The sequence below is a fragment of the Tachysurus vachellii genome, chromosome 21, assembly GCF_030014155.1.
Source record: "Tachysurus vachellii isolate PV-2020 chromosome 21, HZAU_Pvac_v1, whole genome shotgun sequence".
In the NCBI taxonomy this organism is placed as follows: Eukaryota; Metazoa; Chordata; class Actinopteri; order Siluriformes; family Bagridae; genus Tachysurus; species Tachysurus vachellii.
In genome coordinates this window covers 4,031,357-4,055,567 of record NC_083480.1, presented here as the reverse complement: position 1 = coordinate 4,055,567, position 24,211 = coordinate 4,031,357, and the positions used below count along the sequence as shown (strand labels likewise).

Below are 24,211 nucleotides of genomic sequence, written 5' to 3'. Positions count from 1 at the left end.
ACCATGTCTTCATGGAGCTCTGTGCTTTGTGTACAGGTTCATAATCATGATGGAACAGTGACTGAGTTCCAGTGAAGGGAAATTTTAATGCTACAGCATTATAAGTCATCATACACTTCATGTTGTGTACTTCTGTAATTCAGCATTAACGATGCGCTTCGAAGTCGAGGATATCGCTGATATCTTGTCACGTGGCCCAAGGCGATTAGTCATTAGTCACGTGTTCCGTTAAGGTAAGCAGGTGTGAAGGGTTTATACCTGGTTAATTCTAGGGATGTTTATATAAGGGGAATAAAACATTTTGTGTACTTTGTGTGTGTAAGTGTGTGTGCGCACACGCGTGTGTATGTGTGTAGGTGTGCGCGCGCACACGTGTGTGTAGGTGTGTGTGCGCGCACACGTGCATGCGTGTGTGTGTGTGTGTGTGTGTGTGTGTGTGTCTGTGTGTGTGCGCGCGCTTGACTCACCTGTCGACTCTAATGAGGAAGTGAAGCTGACAGTATTTCCGCCAATGGCAACTTTTAACGCCGCACTTGTCTTCAAAAGTGTGTGTGTGTGTTTAATTCGGTAAAAACCGCTGGTATCTGCTTTTAACTCGTAAGCTTGGAGGCTAAAGGAAGACGGATTAAATCTCTCAGTAGAGGTGAATGAAGTGATCCAGACAGAGTAAGTGGCCCAAACTGTGTGCTGTTGTTGTTTATTCACCGCCCTGTTTACAAGCTGTTACTGCTTCCCTTTAACATGTTTTGTGTTCTTTATACAGAAGAATTCTAGCTTATTCGCTTCCAGTGATGAATGATGGTCATTTAAAGCGTGATAGTGTTTAAAAAACAAAACAGTGTTTATATTGTCACAGTGCAGCAGGTCAGTCCATTTTTAAACCACTAGGTTTTTGGTGATTTGTTGTATTTTTTTTTTTGTTGTATTTCTCAGATTAAACTAGCTGGTCCAGCAGGTTTGGTGTTTAACTCTGGTACACGGTGTCTGTCCCATTTGCCTCAGACTTCTCTGAGCTGTGAGAAACCTTTTTATAATACAGACTTTACCTTTTACTTTCCTGAACAAACTTTACTGATGATGAGTTTGATGAGTAAATCCAATCCAGAAGGTTGCCAGTCCCAGTGGAAAGAATAACGCTCGAGCACAAACAAAATGAATTGGCACATGACCATGTTTTATTTTATTTTTTATTTTTAATGCTTCCACAGGTAATTGAGATTCAGAAGAATAAAGTCATTAGTAATGAAAGAGATCCGTGTTTTTGTTTGTTTTTGTTTTGAAGCGAATTAAACCACGTGTTTGACAGTTTATCTGGCACTTAGGTGGCCAGATGTCGATGTTGAGGAGGAAGACGATTCTTCTGCCTGCAGACTTTGTACCTTGTACTGAGACTAAACCTGTACATTATAATATATTCATGGCAAAGATTGAAGTTCAGGTGAAGTCTATAGTATGAAAAATGGCAACTTTTATATACTTGTATACTTTATATACCTTATATATTCCTCACTGCCCCCCCTGAGGGGATCCTCACTCTTACAACATCAGTGTCTAATCTCACCAATGCTCATGTATGCTAATGTTTTTCATGACGTTCGCTGACAATAGGTAGCATAGTGGGTCAGTGGCTGGTTGGGTTGTTAGCGTTAGTTAAAGCAGTTTACAAGTTTTCCTGTTTTATTTTGAAATGCAAAACGGAAGAACACAACCTATACTCGGTTTGCACGCTGCTCGTCAAGTGTCTCTTACTCAAAAACACAGCTTTGTTTTCCAGTCCCCACATTTGGCTTCTCTCTAGTGGCATGAGTGGTCACGAGATGTATGCAGTTAGCCTTGTCACCTCTAACGGCCAGCACGACCGGCCTCCTCACCCAAAGAGAAGGCCATCTGGGACTTGCTCGTCCTCCTCACACACATTATGGTACTCGGGCTCGTGATGAATTTGGGAAAAGAACCAAAGCAGGCTACACGTTTAACTGACGTGGCGTGAGATTCATTGAGAACGCTAGACGCCATGTCACTCCCACGTTCGGCAGACGTTATCAGCTCGACATTTGAATTCAAGCAAGTCGCTTTGTGTGGTGCCGGGTCTGGCTGAGGATTCACGAATCACCAGTGATAATTCCCTAGGTGTTAAGGAACTTTCTAAAGATGTGTGTATGAACCCAAATGCCACAGAGACACATCCCCGCCTAGGTGAGAGGAGCACGAGCTCTAGGAGGTCTGCGTGGATCCCAGTGTAGAGAGAGAGTCACCACAGACGCCTCTCGTACTGGATGGGACTTAATGTGCTTCCTCAGCCCGTTATGAAATCATGTTATTAGCCGTGCAGGGTAGTGAACTGAAATGGGCTTCTGTAAAGGCTGGACATTTTGTGCCATAGTCGCCATGTGTTTCTTTGAACCTGGGGTTTATGCACAAAGTCATGTTTTTTATTTTTATTTTTTTTGCTAAATCTACTCAATTGACCTTGCAAGGTTGTGAGAGAACCAGCTAGTTGTTTAATGTCATCTGTCATGCAGGAAAGACATGAGGAGCTCTACTTTCTGAACAGATGCTGACACACTGGGTGATGGACAACATGACCATGGCCTGCTGAACCCTACCATAACATGCTGCTCAACATGGAGCATTTCCTACTCATGCACAAAATTAGAGGCACACTGCTGCTACCTGACCATCGCTACACAGCTTTAGCATTTAGTACAACGGGGGTTCATCCTGTGAAGGCCGGTTCCTCATGGCATGTTATCCAGGCTGCCTCTGGTGGTTGAGGCGAGTAAATTAGAACGTTAGTTGTGAATGTTTTAGGAATGTAACAATACATTGTACAGCTTTTTTTTTGTTTTGTTTTTTTGTTTTCGTTAACGCTCTCATTTCGATATGTCTGCATATTCTGCAATACAGTCAGCACTGCATAATAAAGTAGGCTGATAACCAGAAAATGCAGATTGTATTATACAAGTTGAAGTAAACCGCGTGTTGGACGAGAAGTTGGACGAGATATTCGATTGACTGCAAAATGTGTACAAAGTACTGGTGCTAACACGGCAAACTAACCCCTGTATTCAGGAGCTTTTCCCCGTTTGTTTATTCTAGGGTAAAGAAATCCCACGAAGTTCATATTAGATGTTCACCATAACAGGATTCAAAATCATCTCAAGTGCTACACACCTGCGTGACTCAGACCACAACTAGCTAACAAACGTTCAAACGGAAAGCCCTGTGCTTCAGATACGTGCCGTGTTCAATTTAGTTACATTCTAAAGCACAGCTACTGTTTTTTTTTGTTGTTTTGTTTTTTCCTACACCATTATGAGTAACGTGGAAGACAAAACTGGAAACCTAAAGCACACCCGAGTAGTGTTTACTTGTCTTGGGTCAATTTTTTTATCTTATCACTAAGACACTGTTGTATTGTGTTGATTTTGAATCATTACAATTTTTACTTTTTTTTTTTTTCCGTCTCTCTTCTCACGTCCACAACCCCCCCACCCTGCATTTGTACTCGTACTATAAAAAGCAGCTTAAAAAGCTCTATTTATAGATAAAAGTATGCTCAGTTTGTGATGATTTGGTGACCTTGTGTGCGTCTCACTGCGTGCGTGTCTTTTGTTTTGCGAGCATGTTCTGTCAGGAGAACAGCCCCACACACACCTTATGTACATTCCATATAGTTCATGTTCATACGTTTTTACAGTGATTCCTCTTTTCTTCTCTGGGAATCCTGATTTAGCTCCTGGATGATGATGTTGTTCTAGTTCTAGTAGGTTTCAGAGCTCGTACAGTAGACAGCCTTTTACACTCCTAGCAACACAGTAATTTGTAGCTTGGTGTGGGGAAAAATACATACAAAAATCCATATATCTCCTCACTTCAACAGTACAAGTACACTTACATTTTAATGTCTTTTTTTTTTTTCTTTTTTCCCCCTCAGATGGATGAAGCGTTAAACACAACTAACAGTACTTGGAGCATGGTTTCAGACCGAAGCGTGAGCGATTCTGCCTCTGATTCTTCGCCGCTGCTGTCCAACATTTCTACCAGGTCCAACATGACCGTGATCATATCGGAGAACGGGACACTGATGGAGGACGAGATCTTCCTGAACACAGTTACTGCTCAGGTCCTCTCTGGGATCTTTGTTTGGTCTGCGCTGCTCATCACGTGTCACCAGGTGGGTCAGGTTGCGTTTTGTGTGTTGTTTTTTTTACCCCAGATTGTAATGAAAGTACAGCTTCAAAACAACACATAAATATGTTGATGCCAAGGAGGATTTGAATGGATGTGTGACCTGCATATCCAGAAAGATGAAGCTGAACGCGAGGTCAGGGAAATAAACAAATAGACTTAGGTGGAGGACGTGTTCTTTGTGTCCACCCTTGCCTTGAGGTGATCGACTATTCACGCTGCCGCTAGTGAAATTTGAGCACACCTGTATTTTCCCCACAGGTGACCAGTAATGTATTGCATACCTGTTAGCAGATGACAGTTATTGTTACACCGTACGGCCAAAAGTATGAACATAACACAGGAGTTTTTAGTCCACCTTTGCTGTTATAAGCCTCTAGATGTTGGAGGGAGTCTGTGTGGGTTTGTGTTCATTCAGCTACAAGAGCATGAGTGAGATCAGACACTGATGGTGTAAGAGTGAGGAGGTCTGGGGTTCAGTCGGTGTTCAGTGGGGTTGAGTCAGAGTCAGGGCTCAGTGCAGGACACTCGAGATCTTCCACTCCAACCTTCTCACACCGTGTCTTCATGGAGCTCTGTGTTTTGTGTACAGAAGCATTGTCATGATGGAACGGGGGTAAAGTTCCAGTGAAGGGAAATTTTAATGCTGCAGCATTTTAAGTCATCATGTACATACTTTTAGGGAGGAACCACATGTGTGTGATGGTCAGGTGTCCACATACTTTGGGTCCTGTTGTGTATTTCTGTAATTCAGTATTAACAACGTGCTGATTACAGTGTGTCTTAGATGTGCAATATACAGTCTCTTGAACGAACATTGTTATTAAATCCTGAATGTCTAAATCCACTACACCAAAACGTCTATCACTGTATTTTCTGCTTCCTGGATACATATTGAAATGAAATGAAGAGACTTTTGCATGTGCGTGAAACAGCTCACTTCGTAAGGAAGTTATAAAAAGGACGTATACCACAACTGTATATTAATATTCATCTACTTGCACTACTTTGTGATGTTTGAGTAACAGAGGCTTGTGTTATGAGTAAAATATGATGGGTCAAGATACTAAAAACACAGTTTAACATGTTTATTTGCTACAGTGTTAGGTAGCGTAGTTCTGCTTTGTGCTACGTTAGTTATGTGGACTCATTATGTGGAATGTAATTGATATGACATGAGTAGTATACGCTATAGTGCTATAATAATACAGAAGTGTGTGTGTGTGTGTGTGTGTGTGTCTGTCTCACTTGCGGTAGACCTGCACATTCATGCAGTTATCCAATCAGCCAATCATGTGAAAGAAGGGCAGTGTATAAAATCATGCACACACATGACAAGAGCTTCAGTTAATGTTCACATCAAACATCAGAATGAAGGAAAAAGTCAGATTTGTGTGTAAACATAGTGGGGATGTTGGGCCCAGACAGCCCTAACCCCTCTAACCCTAACCCAGTTCCAGTGTTTCAGTTCAACTCCTGGGATTTTCACACACAACTGTCTCTAGGCATTCTGTAGGCTTTACACAGAATGGTGCAAAAGAAAACTAAACTAAACACTGGGTGAGTGACAGTTCTGTGGGTGGACGAGAGATCCGAGGAGAACGAGCAGACTGGTTTTAGCTGACCAGAGCTCTATATTTACAGTGGGTTATTTGAGTTATTACATTTTTTCCTGTTATCTCCGAGCAGTTCAGTCATCCTCTGATCTTTCATCAGTTTTTTTTTTTTTTTTTTTTTTTAATTTCTTTTTCTTCCCCATTTATTTTTTTAAAAAAAACTTGCGTGTCAAACACAAACCAGTCTATCTGGTACCATTAACCATATCACAGTTACAGAGATCAGACTCTCTCTCTCTCTCTCTCTCTCTCTCTCTCCTTCATGCTGATGTTTGACGTAAACATTAACTGAAGCTCGTGACCTGTACACGTGTGATTTTATGCCTCACGCAGCTGCCACATGATTGGCTGATTTAGATAATTGCTATTAAATTGGACAGTGACTGCGTGTGTAGATATTGTCCTTTTTGTCACTGGATTATTATAGGAGTAGTAGGGACAAGCGGGAGGTCATAATAACGGCTTAAATTTAATTTCTGTGCCTCTGCTGATCCGTCCCATGCGCACGTCTTCTCTTCATTATATGACCCATGAAAATGTAATAATAAAAATCCACTTTTAAATGACGTCCTCCGTAATCGCAGCGCTAGAACCGTGGTGATGGGAGAAGGGGTCTTTTCTGCGCTGCCTGGAGGGTAACTGGAGGACGCGTTTGATTGCCTCTCGAAGTCTTTTGTCCTTCCTCCCTAAAAGTCTAATGCCTCTGTGAAGCAGGAGCTTATACAATGACAGGCAGCTTATACAATGACATGTTGGAGTTTAGCCAGAAAATGAAGCTCCATGAACCACTCTTCTATCACAGGAAAAAAATAATGTCAGCACAGCTTTATTTCACCATATAGACCAGAAAGAAAGCAGTTTTTGTCTGGCACCAGCTCACTAATGCATTTAAACAGCAGCCTGTACGGGAGCAGTGGAAAGGGTTTGCAAGGAAAATGTATGTAGATCCTGAAGAGCAGTTTTGTTTTTTGTTATTTTCTTCCCATCAGTGATGTCAGTTCTTCATCCATAAGAAAAATGTAAGGTTGAGATTGCTTTGTCGTTAGCTGCCCTTCAAGAACTGTCAAGTCTCTGTTGTTTATCGTCTTCCTGTGATCTTGTTTATATAAAAAAGAAAAAGAAAGAAAAAGCACATCCAACATGACTAACCTTTAGCAGTTCTACTCCATAGTGGAGGAAAGAAAAGCTGTGATTTTGCCTTTTGTCATAAGATTTAAAAGAAAAAGTCTCTTATTTATTTTTATATTTGTATCTTCCTGTTTGCGATGTATGAAAAGCTCAGTCAGCAGTCAGCGTGCTGATTAGGGAGTTGAAATAGTTTTCATGATGTACTTTTAACTTTATTTTATTTATTTATTTATTTATTTTTTAAGTGACAGACATCAGTCCTGCTCGGTGTTGATAAATGTCAGTGGTGAAGCTTTACGCTGCGAGTATGTTGAAATGTTGCCAGAAACGGAGTCTTCAGTGTGCCGACGTGTAGTGAGCCTCAGAGCACCACGATTTCTCGTACACAATCTACCGATTCACTACCTAGGGATCTCGAGAGCTGATTGAGACCCGCCCAATCTCTAGAAATCTACAGTCCCACCATGTATTTTAAGAGCTCAGCTGATAAGCTCGTACGCTCTCAGTTTCAAACACTCGCGTGCAATCATTAAGCGTAAAAACGGATTTCGCTGCTCTTTGCCTGAGCTTGAATGGCTAAGAAGTGTGTGGGGTGAGATAAAAATCCAGTGTTCAGTCATTTAAAAGAAATGGGAAGGAATTACTGCGAGCTGGATGGCCAGTAGATCAGACATCCCAGGTGCGCTATTCAACTAAACCTGCTCATGCAGGCATTTCCTTTTTTTTAAAAAAAAAAAAAAAAAAAAAAAAAAGTTCCCAACATTTTCACAGGCATTCCAACAGCACGTATGGAATTAAGTGCTTTAGACCAGTGTGATTGGAATCCTTCAGAAAAGGTAGAGTCGTAGATTCGGTAGCCATGTTGCTTTGTCTAAACCGCAGCCCTTTCATTCATAACCACTGGAGTTTTCTAGAGCCGCCGACACGGAGCTTACGGCATCAATCCTGATGTTCTACCCCTGGTTGGAGTCTCGTCGCCCAGTGGTCACCCTGCCAGGGATTGATCTGCATGGTCAGGCAGCGTCTCATGGGATTGTTGTGGATTGAGCCGCCTGGAGACTGTCCTGCCTTCTTTGAACCAATGGTGCGTCAGTCAGGCTGTATGGTCTGAGTTCAGCACAGACCTGATTGCTGATAAAGACCAGAGTTTACGATGACCCATTAGTTCCTCAGGAGCTCTCGGCTGCACTATTATAAACTGTTGTAGAAAGGACATTATTTACATTTACACTATTTACTCTCCAGGGTCAGCCAAATGATATATTCATTTATTTTTAATCCTTATTATTTTCTTCTTCTATTTTCATTTCTTTATTTTCCTCTCACTTCTGTAAAGCTGCTTTGAGACAATGGGGAATTTGAATTTTGTGGCATGAACCTGTGGTGCGTCTCAATCAGCTCGCTAGTTCAGCAGTCAAAGAGCTGATCAGGGAGTCGGCTATTTCTTTCTCTTTCTCTCAATCTTTCCCGTGCACTAGAACGTTTGCTCCCTTTAAAAAAAAAAAAAAAAAACCCGCACAATGCCCTTCCAAAACCAGAGAGCTCTCACTATCAGTGCTCACTATGTTCCTTCACTTTATGTAAGGTTATATTTTTGGAAGCCTCTCAGCTTCGCACATCCTTGTTGCTGAACCTCTCAAGTGATTACTGCTTGTAGATTATTGATTTCTCTCTAACTTTATTTGGAGGTTTATGTACAGTTTGAGTTGAACAACTTTAATTGTTTTAACGATTTAAAAAAAAAAAAAAATCCCCTAGCCAACCTATAATCCAGCTTGAAGCACCATGACAGAAACATGGGGGGGGAATAAACTAATACATGACACGTAAAGCTGAATATTGGATATATTTGTGTCCTTATGTGAACCAGAGTGTTTACCAGTGGCCTAACTCATGTACACCATGTATGAGAGAGAGAGAGCTGATTGAGACACGGCTGCCGGCTGTGTGTCTGTCTGTGAGCCGCTGTGTGTCTGTCTGTGAGCCGCTGTGTGTCTGTCTGTGAGCCGCTGTGTGTCTGTCTGTGAGCTGCTGTGTGTCTGTCTGTGAGCCGCTGTGTGTCTGTCTGTGAGCCGCTGTGTGTCTGTCTGTGAGCCGCTGTGTGTCTGTCTGTGAGCCGCTGTGTCTGTCTGTCTGTGAGCCGCTGTGTCTGTCTGTCTGTGAGCCGCTGTGTGTCTGTCTGTCTGTGAGCCGCTGTGTGTCTGTCTGTCTGTGAGCCGCTGTGTGTCTGTCTGTCTGTGAGCCGCTGTGTGTCTGTCTGTCTGTGAGCCGCTGTGTGTCTGTCTGTCTGTGAGCCGCTGTGTGTGTGTGTGTGTGTGTGTGTGTGTGTGTGTGTCTGTCTGTGAGCCGCTGTGTGTGTGTGTGTGTGTGTCTGTCTGTGAGCCGCTGTGTGTGTGTGTGTGTGTCTGTCTGTGAGCCGCTGTGTGTGTGTGTGTCTGTCTGTGAGCCGCTGTGTGTGTGTGTCTGTCTGTGAGCCGCTGTGTGTGTGTGTGTGTGTGTGTGTGTGTGTGTGTGTGTGTCTGTCTGTGAGCCGCTGTGTGTGTGTGTCTGTCTGTGAGCCGCTGTGTGTGTGTGTGTCTGTCTGTGAGCCGCTCTGTGTGTGTGTGTGTGTGTGTGTGTCTGTGAGCCGCTGTGTGTGTGTGACCGAGACACGGCCACCACGTGCATGCATGCATGTCTGTCTGTCTGTGACTAAGACACGGGCGCCACATATGTGCGTGTCTGTCTGTCTGTGACTGAGACATGGGCGCCACATGCGTGCGTGTCTGTCTGTCTGTCTGTGACGGAGACACAGGTGCCACGTGCGTGTCTGTCTGGGAGTATGTATTTGAAATGAATAGTTATAAACCCTTATTAGGGCTGACTTATGTATATTAACCTTACATGAGTTCCTCACTGTTCCTCTGTTCCTCAGCAGAACCAGTAGCAGCTTGTGATGGTTCACGTGTACAGAACAAGACAACTGACCTACGATTTTATTCTATTCATAAGCGTCATCTCTAAACCGAGGTACTGAGTACTGCTCGTGATTCAGGAACGTCGGTGTGGTGTATTAGTGTTGATGATGGTTACGATCATTCTTAATCGATTCAGAGTAATACTTCTTGGTTCTTCATTATTTATTTATTTTTTTCCTCTACACTCCTCTTCAGTGTTTTCCCCCGAGAACACAGGCCATTTCGCTCTCTTGGCTCCCATCCAGCTCACACTCTGCTTCACTCTTAAGGCTGGATAAACTGTGCGCTTATCATAAACCTGGCACTCGTTTCCAAATCTGCTCCTGTACTTTAGAAGGAATCTGGTCACGTGCAGGCCACGGCCTTGAGAACGAAACGGTAAAACGAAGGCAATAAAATCATATAATGCTGAAGACTAATTAAGAAGAAGAATAAAAGTACATGGTACAGAGTCAGTGGAGGGAATAATTAGGCCTTGCTTACTTTCAGCTCTGCCTGTTGGAGTCTATTTGTTTTCCTGCACTACAGGAGAAATGGACCAGATCAATCTAGAGCCTGACTCACCTTGGTCCTCTAGAGCACTTTTATACATTAGTCCTCTGCCCGCGTGAGGGAGTGAGGGAGGGAGGGAGGGAGGGAGGGAGGGGGGCGGCATCTTTTATGTGAGTCACAGTCTGTGCATATAGAGACAGGACGCTGGTCTGGATCTGAAATAAGTTCAAGTCTGTTACTTTTTAAAAGATTTATCAAGGCCAAGTGATTTTTATATTCCACACACAAAACAAATAGAAACGCCCTCCTACTTTGGTGTCCTGCAGGTGTAATGATTAACTACCAACTCCATCTTGGGTGTGATAAAAGCGCAGGTCAGAGATCGGGTGATTCTCAGGTTCCTGGCAGGAGAATGTAAAGCAAGGGCAGCTGGATATTTCTTGTAGTTGTGGGTGTTTTTTAATAACTATTCTTTCCTCCATCCTTCTTTCCTACTGGCGGACCTCCTTCATCCACGTTCGATAAATGACCTGTTTGAGGTTTTCGATCACATCCCACCACTCCTCAATCTCTGCTCCATGTTAATAATTTCTGTTCCCTTTTTATCACAGAGCTTCATCATCCCAACCTCAGGAGGACTTTATTTTGCCTGAGGGGGAAAAAAAAATCTGAGAAATCCTTTTGTATTCATTGGCTGTTTTTATTCAGTTCCCATCATGTCTTTAAAGCTACTTGGATTTGTGGTGGTTATTTATAACGGGGGGGCTATGAGGGGGGAGGCTACGCGGAGCTACGGCAGGGAATGGGGGGCTATGTTGGGCTATGGGGGGGTTACGGGAGGGAACAGGGTTCCAAAGACGTAGGCTATACACAACGGTTCTTGTTAAGTGAGGCTCATGAATGTGTGTGTGTGTGTTTTAGATCTACTCCCACCTGAGGTCATACACAGTGCCAAACGAGCAGCGCTACATCATCCGCATCCTTTTTATTGTGCCCATTTACGCCTTTGACTCGTGGCTCAGCCTCCTCTTCATCAGCAATGACCAGTACTACGTCTACTTCGACTCTATCCGTGACTGCTACGAAGGTAGGTACCATTATTTATTCTTCTTATTTGTCTCTCTGCCAATAGATCGGGTTTTAGATATAGAGCCACTTACTCTGATCTAAAATAGGTCAGAGGCATCCAACTGCCCAAACTTGTTCCTCTCATCTTCCTTTATAGTACAAAGCACGAAGCTGAACACAGCGTCTTCGTGTCTGTCATCGTTGTTGTTCCACTTTCCTTCCTGTGTTAGACCACAGAAAGAAGAGCAAGTGGTTTCCAAGTTAAACACACCCATCAGTGGCATTCGCACTCGATCTTTTACAGTAGTTTCTTTTTTTTTGTTTTGTTTTTAAGAAATCAATAGAATGTAAATAAGTTCAGTCTTTTTATTAACAATGCAGTTTGTAAAATCAGACAGACATTTTTATTATTCTTTTTGCCTCTGAATAAAATATTAATGTAGACTGAATTTCTTAGAAGTAGTTTGTGGTACATAAAAGCACTATGCACAGATGTGGAAAGAGTTCATGCAAATGACTTGCTCTTAATACATGAGTCACTCCTTTAATTCTAATTACAGAGAGTGATGGGTTTTTTTTCTAGATGCATTTGATGAGGGAGGGGGAGACAGAGAGACGGAGGGGGAGAGAGAGACGGAGGGGGAGAGAGAGACGGAGGGGGAGAGAGAGACGGAGGGGGAGAGAGAGACGGAGGGGGAGAGAGAGACGGAGGGGGAGAGAGAGGGAGGGGGAGAGAGAGAAAGGGTGTGAGACAGGGAGACAGAGAGGGAGACAGAGACAGAGAGAGACAGGGAGATGGACGCAGACAGACAGAGAGGGAGAAGGACGGTGACACAGACATTGGATGATCATGGACAATCCTGTTCTTTAATGTAATCTGTCGTACGTTAAAGTTAAGAAAAATGAAGAAAGTTTCTGGCCTTTTCCCCCTGAATAAAAGCTTGAAACTGAGGGTGATGTTAATACTTAGATTTGTTTTCCCCTTCTCAGCGTTTGTAATCTACAACTTCCTGAGCCTGTCCTTTGAGTATCTCGGAGGTGAGAGTGCCATCATGGCTGAAATACGAGGAAAACCGATTCCGTAAGTGCCTGTTTTTGTTTGTTTGTTTTTCTCCAGAGACACAGACCGACATTTTAGTGTAGTTTCATTACATAACTACTTTATGATGACATGAAATGAACTGTGAGGAAAGCTGAGATTGCTTGGGGTGGCCTCCGGACATTAAATCGACATTAAATCCGAGTTAGTTTCGTTATCCGAGTGTCCTCGCAGCGTTCCTCTGTTTCACCCGTAACAGATGAGTCAAACTCCACCAGACTGAGAGTTCCTCAGGTGGACGGTACACTCCAGACGGTACACTTTCTCTTCTTTATCCTTTAGAAACAACCACCCAGATGCATGACTGTAAAAAAGTGGCTTTAAGGAGAAGTTTTAGGTTCATGTATAAGGAGAAGTTTTAGGTTCATGTATAAGGAGAAGTTTTAGGTTCATGTATAAGGAGAAGTTTTAGGTTCATGTATAAGGAGAAGTTTTAGGTTCATGTATAAGGAGAAGTTTTAGGTTCATGTATAAGGAGAAGTTTTAGGTTCATGTATAAGGAGAAGTTTTAGGTTCATGTATAAGGAGAAGTTTTAGGTTCATGTATAAGGAGAAGTTTTAGGTTCATGTATAAGGAGAAGTTTTAGGTTCATGTATAAGGAGAAGTTGTAGGTTCATGTATAAGGAGAAGTTGTAGGTTCATGTATAAGGAGAAGTTGTAGGTTCATGTATAAGGAGAAGTTTTAGGTTCATGTATAAGGAGAAGTTTTAGGTTCATGTATAAGGAGAAGTTTTAGGTTCATGTATAAGGAGAAGTTTTAGGTTCATGTATAAGGAGAAGTTTTAGGTTCATGTATAAGGAGAAGTTTTAGGTTCATGTATAAGGAGAAGTTTTAGGTTCATGTATAAGGAGAAGTTTTAGGTTCATGTATAAGGAGAAGTTTTAGGTTCATGTATAAGGAGAAGTTGTAGGTTCATGTATAAGGAGAAGTTTTAGGTTCATGTATAAGGAGAAGTTTTAGGTTCATGTATAAGGAGAAAGCGCACACATTAGTTTCCATTTACACTCCTGGACCGCTACTATATCATTACCTCACCTTCATCGCCGTTTGATCTCGGCCTACACTTGGCTTTGAGGTTTAAGCGGATTAGAGATAAGTTTGAGATTAATGTAATGTAAGCACACACATTAAAAAAAAAATGTTCTAGAAATATCTCGACCGCTACTAGCTTATTTACCCCATCACTGTTTGTGTAAGCGTACCATTAACCGTGCTCTTACTTTTTCCCTCCAGAGTCTCAACAGTCTCTTTCGCACCACTCGATACAATTTAAACCGGACCTGGTGGCTTTTTAAACTGCGACCCGATACCGCCTTGCCCGAGGCAGGGATCAGAATCATGTCGAGCGTAATCTTCTCATCCCGTCGTGCGTACTCACACACCTGGCTGTAATTTCAGGTGCTCCTCAAAGACGCTGATTAAACCTCGAACTCTGGAGGGTGGTAGATTTCTAGGGAAGCCTACTTTAAGCCTTTTAATGTTTGTTGTGTTTTTTGTTTTTTTTTTTTTGTCCTTTTCCCCTCCTGTTTTGTGCCTTTCTAATAATATTACACTGAGGGCTTCTAAAAAGCTCCCTGTAGCCCTCTTTACTTTAAGAAGCACTACCCTGCAAAGGAGCGCTAAAGGAACAGCTGGATTTATTCGGCTCTAATCAGAATCACTACAGTTACACACAGATGGGGACTAATTAGCATTTTGTTTGGGAGGAAATTGGCTACATCCGTGCTCATTTACAGTTAAGGGATGTGCTAAATGTCCCACACTAACATCCCAGATTATTTGTGCCTACACCTTTTTTTTTTTTTTTTCTTTTTTTTTTTTTCTTTTTAAATTCAGCTTCAGAATGTTTTTTTTTTTGTTGTTGTTTTGTTTTTGTATTTTTTTCCTCTCTTTTTTTGAATGTTGTTGGTTTCTAGCTATAAAGTGTGGAAGTAAGGGAACTTTAACGTTTTGCCGTGTTGAGTTGGGTTTTTTCTAAATGAAGTTTAACGCTGACTAACAACACAAAGATGAAGCATGTAATGTGTGTGTAATGTGTGTGTATAACGTGTGGTTTATTTCACCGTGTCACTTGTCCGTCCCACAGGTCGAGCTGTATGTACGGCACCTGCTGTCTGTCTGGAATCAGTTACTCCATCGGCTTTTTAAGATTCTGCAAACAGGTTTGTTTCCCGTCGACGAGCAGCCATCAGCACGCCATCGTACTGTGAAGATTAGACATTTTGTTTGCTCTCACTGCTAATAATAACAGAGCTGCTGAAGGTGAAACATCTTGTGACTTGTGTGATTGAGTCACTAAGAGCTGAATTAGGGTTTGTACCTTGGCCAGGAACTGTGGGAATGGCAATATGTACAATTCAGTGATGGGTGAAAAATGCAGAATTAAAGAGGATTAATGCCTTATTTGTGTTTCTCCCCATCACTCCATCTTTCCCTCTCTCTCTCCCTTTCTTTCTCCTGTCTCCCCTCTCTCCATCTTTACCCCCTCTCTCTCTTTCTCTCTCTGTCTCTCTCTCTCTCTCTCTCTCTCTCTCTCTCTCTCTCTCTCTCTCTCTCTCTCTTTCTCTCTCTCCCCATCTTTACCTCTCTCTCTCTCTCTCTCTCTCTCTCTCCCCCATCTTTACCTCTCTCTCTCTCCCCATCTTTCCCTCTCTCTCTCTCTCCCCATCTTTCCCTCTCTCTCTCTCTCCCCATCTTTCCCTCTCTCTCTCTCTCTCCCCATCTTTACCTCTCTCTCTCTCTCCCCATCTTTACCTCTCTCTCCCTCTCTCTCTCTCTCGCTCTCTCTCTCTCTCTCTCTCTCTCTCTCTCTCCCCCCATCTTTACCTCTCTCTCTCTCTCTCTCCCCCCATCTTTACCTCTCTCTCTCTCCCCCATCTTTACCTCTCTCTCTCTCCCCATCTTTACCTCTCTCTCTCTCTCTCCCCATCTTTACCTCTCTCTCTCTCTCTCCCCATCTTTACCTCTCTCTCTCTCTCTTTCCCCATCTTTACCTCTCTCTCTCTCTTTCCCCATCTTTCCCTCTCTCTCCCCCATCTTTACCTCTCTCTCTTTCCCCATCTTTCTCTCTCTCTCTTTCCCCATCTTTACCTCTCTCTCTCTCCCCATCTTTATCTCTCTCTCTCTCTCTCTCTCTCTCTCTCTCTCTCCCCATCTTTACCTCTCTCTCTCTCTCCCGTCTTTACCTCTCTCTCTCTCCCCCCGTCTTTACCTCTCTCTCTCTCCCCGTCTTTACCTCTCTCTCTCTTTCCCCATCTTTCCCTCTCTCTCTCCCCATCTTTACCTCTCTCTCTCTCTTTCCCCATCTTTCCCTCTCTCTTTCTTTCCCCATCTTTCCCTCTCTCTCTCTCTTTCTCCCAATCCTTCCCCCCTTGCTCTCTCTCTCAAAGCAAAATGAACATGGTGCAGAAGTGTTTGCCTCGGGATGTTGTCACCTACACCACCACATACCCTGTCTTCTTCTAAATCATAAAGCAGACTTTTATTTGATTTATTTTTTTTTGGTGGTCCATTTTCTTTTAAATAACATCCTAGCGAAAAGAGCTCAAGAAGAAAAACAATGAGGACCTTGTGTGACCGACTTGATGATAAACACAGAGAAATAATAGTCGTTGTCAGACTGATGCCGTCTGCGAAGGGAGCCGAGACACTCCCAGCACTCGGAGCGTAAAGCTGATGGAAATTGGATTTGAGAGCCCCGTCTTCAAAACAGTGAACAGTATGTGAAGTGAACTTTTTTTAGATCAGAAAATGGAAACCGCAAAACACGTGGGTCTTTGTGACTGGGCATCTACATGGCTGTTTTTCTGCCGTGTGTTCAAACACGTGCTCAGGCCAAGCACACTGAGAGGAGGCACCTTCTTACTTCTGTTTTTTTTTTTTTTTGGTCCAGAGTAAACTGTAGACTACAGAGTTCATTTTAATTAACCTGATCTAGCACATCTGTCTACATCTGACTCCTGAGCTGTTAAAGCTGCATAAGTATTTCACTTTATCCTGAGTATTTATTCAATATTATTTAGATTTAATTTGATTATTTTCGATCCGACCCAGTAACACTGGATCGTTTTAGTTAAGGGTTTATCTTAATCAGTAATCAGTTAAGGGTTGCTTATTATACTTTATTATTATTATTATTATTATTATTATTATTATTATTATTATTATTGTTTTTTTTTTTTTTATTATTATTACTATTATTATTACTATAATAATAATAATAATAATAATAATAATATTAATATTATTAATAATAATAGTAATACTAATCCTAATAATATGCTTGTCATTATTTGATTCATGATTCAGGCTTCACGATTCAATTTGATTCGATTCTCAATATAATTCTGAACACAAATTTGAATGGGGTAAAAAAATAATAACTGAATTTTTTGTTTCTTACCCTATATAATAAGTGTGTTTGTGGTGTCTTCAGTAATGTTGAATCATGTGACCAGAGTGAGACCTCTGGTGTTCAAACAGTGCCTTACATGCAGAATTAAAATACTGATGTCCACAATCTGAATCACACGTCATCATGATGCACCGTGTCACAACGTCTAGTTACACCCCTTATCAGAATTTGGCTTTTTACAGTCTCATAACTCGATGCAAAAACAAGCAAACTCTGTGATATTTGGAGGCGTTTACTATTTTTCTAACCGATCAGGGATTTCTTGCAGATTTGTTTCGAGACATGAGTATAGTCAATACATATGTTATGTCTGACTGCTAGGAGGTTAAAAGAAGAGTAGGATTAGGTTTGAAACTTTTTTTTTTAATGCTCAGTTTTGGTTGTCCTGTAGGCCACGCTTCAGTTCTGCGTGGTGAAACCCATCATGGCCATCATCACCATCTTCCTACAAGCTTTCGGCAAATATCACGACGGAGACTTCAAGTGAGTTTTTTCTTTCGTTCTTACGTTTCACTTCAATAATAATCCGGTATAGTGCTCTCAGTGTGCATTACACGGTGAACAAATGGTGGAAATAAAGCCAAACCGACACTAAACTAGAACGTTCTTCCGACAGCGTGAACGGAGGCTACCTCTATATCACAATCATCTACAACGTCTCTGTGAGTCTGGCCCTCTACGCCCTGTTCCTCTTCTACTCCGCTACCAGTGATCTCCTGAGGCCCTTTGAGCCTGTGCTCAAGTTCCTGACCATCAAATCAGTCATCTTCCTCTCCTTCTGGCAAGGTGGGTAAGAGTTTAAAAAGGCAAAAGGAACAGATTTTTGTGTGAATTGGGTTTGATTAAAGTTTCTCCTGGGTTTTTTTTTTTTATAAAGAGACTTCTGGAAAGGCAACGTAAAAGTCAGGTCAGAGTTCTGAACAGCGGGTTTGTACTGAATATTAAATATGAGAAACCTGGATAAATTATATAAATAAATCAGCTCTACAAAAGGCTGTATATTAGTTCTCTGAAAGCGTGCACGTGAACAAGCAGCCTGACTCCATCTAGCGCTCACTCTCGAGTGTCTTTATGTGCTGGGATGCTAGTAGCGTTAACAGCTGGTTAAGTAATTAGTCACAGCAGTCTTCATTTGTAAGCCATTTAACACGGTGGCTGAAAAGACTAATCAATCTCAGATAATCGCTCGCTGTGTGACGCGCTGTCGGAGGAGTCCAGCCAGGCTTTATCACACACAATTTCATATTCGGTACAAAACCGAGCCTTCAGAACACTGGACTGATCTTGTTTACATTGCCTTTAAAAATCCAGCCATCAAATGAAGTGTCAGAAGATTTTTGTCATCGTTGACAAAAGATATAAAATTGAGTCCAAACCAGATCCCTTCTAAAAAGCCGTAATCTCATGTTATACTCTTCCGACGCTGCTGAAAGATTTAAGGGGGGCACGGTGGCTTAGTGGTTAGCACGTTCGACTCACACCTCCAGGGTTGGGGGTTCGATTCCCGCCTCCGCCTTGTGTGTGTGGAGTTTGCATGTTCTCCCCGTGCCTCGGGGGTTTCCTCCGGGTACTCCGGTTTCCTCCCCCGGTCCAAAGACATGCATGGTAGGTTGATTGGCATCTCTGGAAAATTGTCCGTAGTGTGTGATTGTGTGAGTGAATGAGAGTGTGTGTGTGTGTGTGCCCTGCGATGGATTGGCACTCCGTCCAGAGTGTATCCTGCCTTGATGCCCGATGACGCCTGAGATAGGCACAGGCTCCCCGTGACCCGAGGTAGTTCGGATAAGCGGTAGAAAATGAATGAATGAATGAAAGATTTAATTACATTGCTTTTAAATCATTTTCCTAATAAAAAAGGATGAAAGAGAAATGTGCGCCCTTGTGTGAGGCTCTCGTAAGCTTTGTTTTAAACTTGTACTCAGCAGATACACACACTGATTTGATTCGAGGCTTCTTTTTTTTTCCCCTCCTGAATCATAAACCGTGTGCATTTCTGTCTGTAGAAAATTAAATAAATTTGAAAATTGGAAAGAGGTTTAAAATTGTAAACATAAAACAAGCTTCGTATCAGGAACGAAGCTCCAAAGTCAGCTAAAATGCCCGATTTCTTGGTAAGTGGATGCTACTGAAATTCTACCTCCTTAATCCTTAATATTTTTTTCCTTCCATATAGATCTGATATTTTAACATAATGCCTGTCTTTATGTTTTTACGTGTTACGCTGCTAAAGGGAGGCTTCTTAAAGGGGTCTGGTTACATGAAGGGGAAAATATTTGTAAAACGGACTGAATGAATGCATCAGCGTGCGCACATGTGTTTAGCTGATCTATGATATGATGATGATGATGAAGATGATTAAATTTTAGTGCACTGTTTCTCGTCCTTTATTCCAGGCATGATCCTGGCCATCCTGGAGCGCTGTGGCGTGATCCCAAAAGCACTACTGATAGACGGGCACGAGGTGGGCGCAGGGACGGTAGCAGCTGGCTGGCAGAATTTCATCACCTGCATCGAAATGTTCTTCGCCGCTATCGCGCTTCGCTACGCCTTCACGTACGACGTGTACCAGGAGAAGAAGAACCAAGCACCAGGTTGGCATGCTGCCTAGCAATCTGTCTGCCTTACTACCTTGAGTTGAGAGTTCCTGTTGTACAGAAGGCTTCGCCAGGCTACTTTAGAGGAGAAGGGCATGCTGTAATGTTTCTCTGTGGGGCAGCTGAAGTCAGCAGGAGTCAGGGTTCAGAGGAACGTGCTAAGGTTCAGCTCTCCTCCGAGGCAGGGATGGTGCTGAAAAAAATAACAGACATCTGTGGCACAGCACGTGGCTTAAAAACATTTCAGTTGAAGATAAATAGATATGTTTTAGACACGGAGTTGTGGGGTTTTTTTTTCCCCCCCTTTAGCTTCAGATACAGTCTCTGTGTGTGGGTGAGGAGAAGAAAAGAAGAAAGTGCTCAGTGCTTTCAGAAAGTGGGACCTTTTTTTATTTCTATTTCTTCCCCCCTCACAATTTTCCTTCATCCTGCCAAAGGTTTTGAAAGCACCTTTTGTTTGAGCCTTCAGTCTTGTTTGGCAGTGCGTGAGGGTTTAGGTTGAGCAGAAAATTTCTATTTAATATTCTTCAATCTCGGCGCTAATGACATTGTGGTCCCTGAATGTTAAGCACTTCATTAGACCTGTATTATGATTCAGTGCATTCTGCAGGAAATTCAGCCCCTTACATGCCCATACCGAAACCTCAGTAGGGAAGCCGAGGTCACGGTGCGTACTATAGTACACTATACTCTCTTTAGTACTTTGTGTACTAACTACAGCATTGACGAAGCTTCAGTTACTACTGCTTTAAAAGCCTCAGTTTTCAGCCTGGGTGACGTCACATATTTACGAGTAACTAAAAACCGGGTTAAAACCGGCCCTCGAGGTGATGCTTTGTCTGATCTAATGACCTTTTTCTGTCAGGGAAAAGGTCAGAAGAAGGCGTGTGTGTGTGTGTGTGTGTGTGTGTGTATGCCTTTTCTCCTAAAACAAATGGCGAGTGTGTTGACCCAGACTTAAGGACTCTCCACATCACATCACCCCTTTGTCTAACCCTCAAACACACACTACAGTGACGAGCGTATTCCCTGACTCTAATCTCAGGAGTGTAAGGACTCCCTCTGGTCCACTAGAGGGCAGAAGTAGAGAAGGCAGATATTGGGTTTATTTATTTATTTATTTATTTATTTTCCTTTTCTGATCTCTTATGATAAATGAAGAGCTCCGTCTAAGCACAATTCACTCTTGGTGTTTAGATCTGAGTAACATCCTTTTATAAAGCCACAGAAGCAGCTAGGTTTTGGGATTTATTTATTTATTTATTTTTCTTTTTCTCCTCACTGAACATCTCTAGCATTAGAGAAGTGAAGCAGGGGAGTCCGCATCAGGGAGCACTGGGACATGGTTCAGGTCTTTTCTTTTCAGTCCAATCTCTCTCTCACTCTGTGTGTGTCTGTCTGTGTGTGTGGGTGTGTGTCTGTCTGTGTCTGTCTGTCTGTGTGTGTGGGTGTGTGTCTGTCTGTCTGTGTGTGTGGGTGTGTGTCTGTCTGTGTGTGTTGGTGGGTGGGTGTCTGTCTGTCTGTCTGTCTGTCTGTCTGTCTGTCTGTCTGTCTGTCTGTGTGTCTGTCTGTGTGTCTGTCTGTGTGTGTGTGTGTGTGTGTGTGTGTGTGTGTGTGTGTGCTCACAAGTGAAAATAATGCTGTGTAACTCAGGCATGGCAGAATCTCATGTGACTGTGAGGACAGATCATATGTTTGGAAAGGTCGTAGAAAATGCAGACATGAATCGAGTCTGTTGTAGATTTTATAATCGTTAAAATATAGATATTTATCATTCCCTCCAGGATTCTGTAAATTTTTTTTATTTTTTTTATTTATTTATTTATTTATTTTTTTGTGATTGTTGCAACTTTTTCAACATTTGCAATGAAATATGACAACGACAAGGGCAGGATTCCTCTTTTAAACTCTTACCAGTGAACACACACACAGTAATATTCTGCATGAACGCTTCTAACGTCCCATGCAGTTGCATTGAAGGGCGCTTCGGCTGAATGGGTGTTGTGATGGACGTCACAAGACACTTCGAAACGCCCTCAAATCAGAGGAAAATCTGCAGGAATTTTAAAACTCCTCAGAATCTGAGTTCATTTCTACAGTCACAAATTCCTAACATCATAGACCTTTTCCCTTGCATTTGGTTTTATCCTCATGGGTTGGTTGGTTTTTTTTTTTTTTGGGTCCATGATGAAATTTGCATTGCCTTCTCTTACATTTCTTGCTGTAATCGCTTGTGCGTTTCATTAAGTATATACACCTGTGCGTAGAGTCGGCTCTCCGTGCACTTTGTTTGCTAAAGCGAGGTTCTAAAATGACCTCCGACATTTTGAGCGATTGCTCCTTGTAATTAAAGGATTATTTTTTTCTTTGTAGATAACGTGGCCCCCATGCACAGCATCTCCAGCGGACTGAAAGAGACCATCAACCCCGGAGACATGGTGCAGGACGCCATCCATAACTTCTCTCCAGCCTACCAGCAGTACACGCAGCAGTCCACGCAGGAGGTGGTGCAGCCGAGCCAGAACGGCAAACAGGGCCCTGCCATCAGCAAGAACCCCAAGAAGTCTGACAAACTCACACTGATCGACACGGACGATGAGTTCTAAAGCATGCGTGTGTGTGTGTGTGTGTGTGTGTGTGTGTGTGTGTACAGGGTAAAGGGGAACCACAGATGCACACAGAACATGATCCAAACCCAGACTGATAAATTATAAAAGACGTAACGTGTTTTGTTGAAGGTTTACATAATCCCAGGTTAAATAAATTCATTATATAGTAGACGATATGAACATGACTAAAGAATTAACACACACAGCGTTCATTCTACAGTCAAAGGAAAGTTCCAAAGGAAGCCTCGCATGTCGCCGCCGTTTCATCACTTTGCTCACCCATCGTTTCGCTGACAGAATGATGCTGCTGGGATCCCCTGTGACTCCTGGATGCATTACAGCATGTCCTAAGCGTAAAGGAGGCATTCAGAAAGCTCATCCGGGCCGAGCCGACACTTCAGAGCGACTCTTTTGAACTTTTTTTTTTTTTTTCTTTTTTTCTCCTCTCACTCTCTCTCTGCGGCCTTCAAATTCAGTCTCCTGACGACCAGAAACGTCTCTCAAAGATGCCGTGGTTACGGAGCACAGCACTTCAAACCGTTCACGTCAGCTCTTTCGAAACGCTTCCTGTCTCACGCAGCAAGGACACAACCAAGTGTCCTTAAGAACTTCATTTTCGCTCAGCATCTCTAATCCTGTCTGAACAAATCAGCAATCTTACACAATACATAGAAGGAAGCTGTGTTTTTTTTTTTTTTTTTAATTGTAAATAATTTGTATATAATTTAGTTGCACAGGTGATGGGAATGTAAAGGTTAATATAATGTTAGTGTAGAGAAATACTTTAATTATTTCATGTTATTATTTGATGCTTATACACCGGTTTGGCTTCACGTTTTTAAAAACTTTTTTAAAAAGATATTTTTTTTCTTTTTAAATGAGCATTATATATTCAGTAACAAACTATGTGCCGTATTTAACAGACTCATAAATCAGTTCATGGTTTCTTGATCACAGGACGTGCAGTCAGTACGGTTCTTTAACGAGGTCCGTGCACATTATGAAGTTTATGAAGCTATAAAATCGATCAGTTCTTGTACACACTGTTCATAAAGTATTCGAAATGCTTCTCGTCACCTTTTTTTTTTTTTTTTCTCCCCCGGGCTTATACACGTGTGTAGATGTATACGTTTAAAAGCCTTTCAGTAAGTTAAGCTGCTGTTCACGTTGATCGGTTCTGGATCCGAATAAATAACTTTCAACGCTCATCAATGATGAAATAAAATAAAGTGAAGGATCGTAGATGTGCATTTCTTACCTCATTAATTCAATTCAAGTTTATTTGTACAGCGCGTTTTACAATTGACATTGTCTCCAAGCAGCTTTACAGAACATAAACACAGAACAAAAGGTTAATATAATAAGAATTCAAGATGAATATTATTCATTCATTCATTCATGTTCTACCGCTTATCCGAACTACCTCGGGTCACGGGGAGCCTGTGCCTATCTCAGGCGTCATCGGGCATCAAGGCAGGATACACCCTGGACGGAGTGCCAACCCATTGCAGGGCACACACACACACTCTCATTCACTCACGCAATCACACACTACGGACAATTTTCCAGAGATGCCAATCAACCTACCATGCATGTCTTTGGACCGGGGGAGGAAACCCCTGAGGCACAGGGAGAACATGCAAGCTCCACACACACAAGGTGGAGGCGGGAATCGAACCCCGACCCTGGAGGTGTGAGGAGAACGTGCTAACCACAAAGCCACCGTGCCCCCCAAGATGAATATTAGATGTGTTTTTAAATGTGTTTGTATTTATCCACAATGAGCAAGTCTGAGGTGACTGTGGTGAGGAAAAACTCCCTTAGACGGTAAAGGAAGAAACCTTGAGAGGAACCAGACTCACAAGTGAACCTCATCCTCATTTGGGTGACACTGCAGGGTGTGAATATAAATTATACAGTCTAACAAATGAGTATCAATGAGGAGATTCGTTGTCCTCAAAGACTACATGGAGTTCACATCTCCTCTTTAGTATCACAGAGTCTAACTGGAGCTGGTAGATCTCTAGATGTCTCAGGATTC

The 24,211-nt window shown here is 42.4% G+C and overlaps 1 protein-coding gene across 1 annotated transcript; it reads left to right on the top strand.

The window, feature by feature from the left end:
• The first annotated feature begins 456 nt into the window (after positions 1–456).
• tmem184a (transmembrane protein 184a) lies at positions 457–23,409 on the top strand. The gene is made up of 9 exons (XM_060896936.1): positions 457–666; positions 3,938–4,177; positions 11,306–11,471; positions 12,443–12,533; positions 14,640–14,715; positions 17,359–17,450; positions 17,584–17,753; positions 19,361–19,558; positions 21,935–23,409. The coding sequence occupies exons 2-9, from the start codon at positions 3,938–3,940 to the stop codon at positions 22,165–22,167; spliced, it is 1,266 nt and encodes a 421-aa protein (XP_060752919.1). The 5' UTR covers positions 457–666; the 3' UTR covers positions 22,168–23,409.
• The last annotated feature ends 802 nt before the right edge of the window (positions 23,410–24,211 follow it).

Bases quoted from the DNA above. Each gene is read 5' to 3' on its own strand.
- tmem184a (XM_060896936.1), top strand. From the start codon at position 3,938: ATGGATGAAGCGTTAAACACAACTAACAGTACTTGGAGCATGGTTTCA. The intron at 17,451-17,583 runs GTGAGTTTTTTC...TTCTTCCGACAG, and splicing joins TATCACGACGGAGACTTCAA to CGTGAACGGAGGCTACCTCT. The intron at 19,559-21,934 runs GTTGGCATGCTG...TTTTCTTTGTAG, and splicing joins GAAGAAGAACCAAGCACCAG to ATAACGTGGCCCCCATGCAC.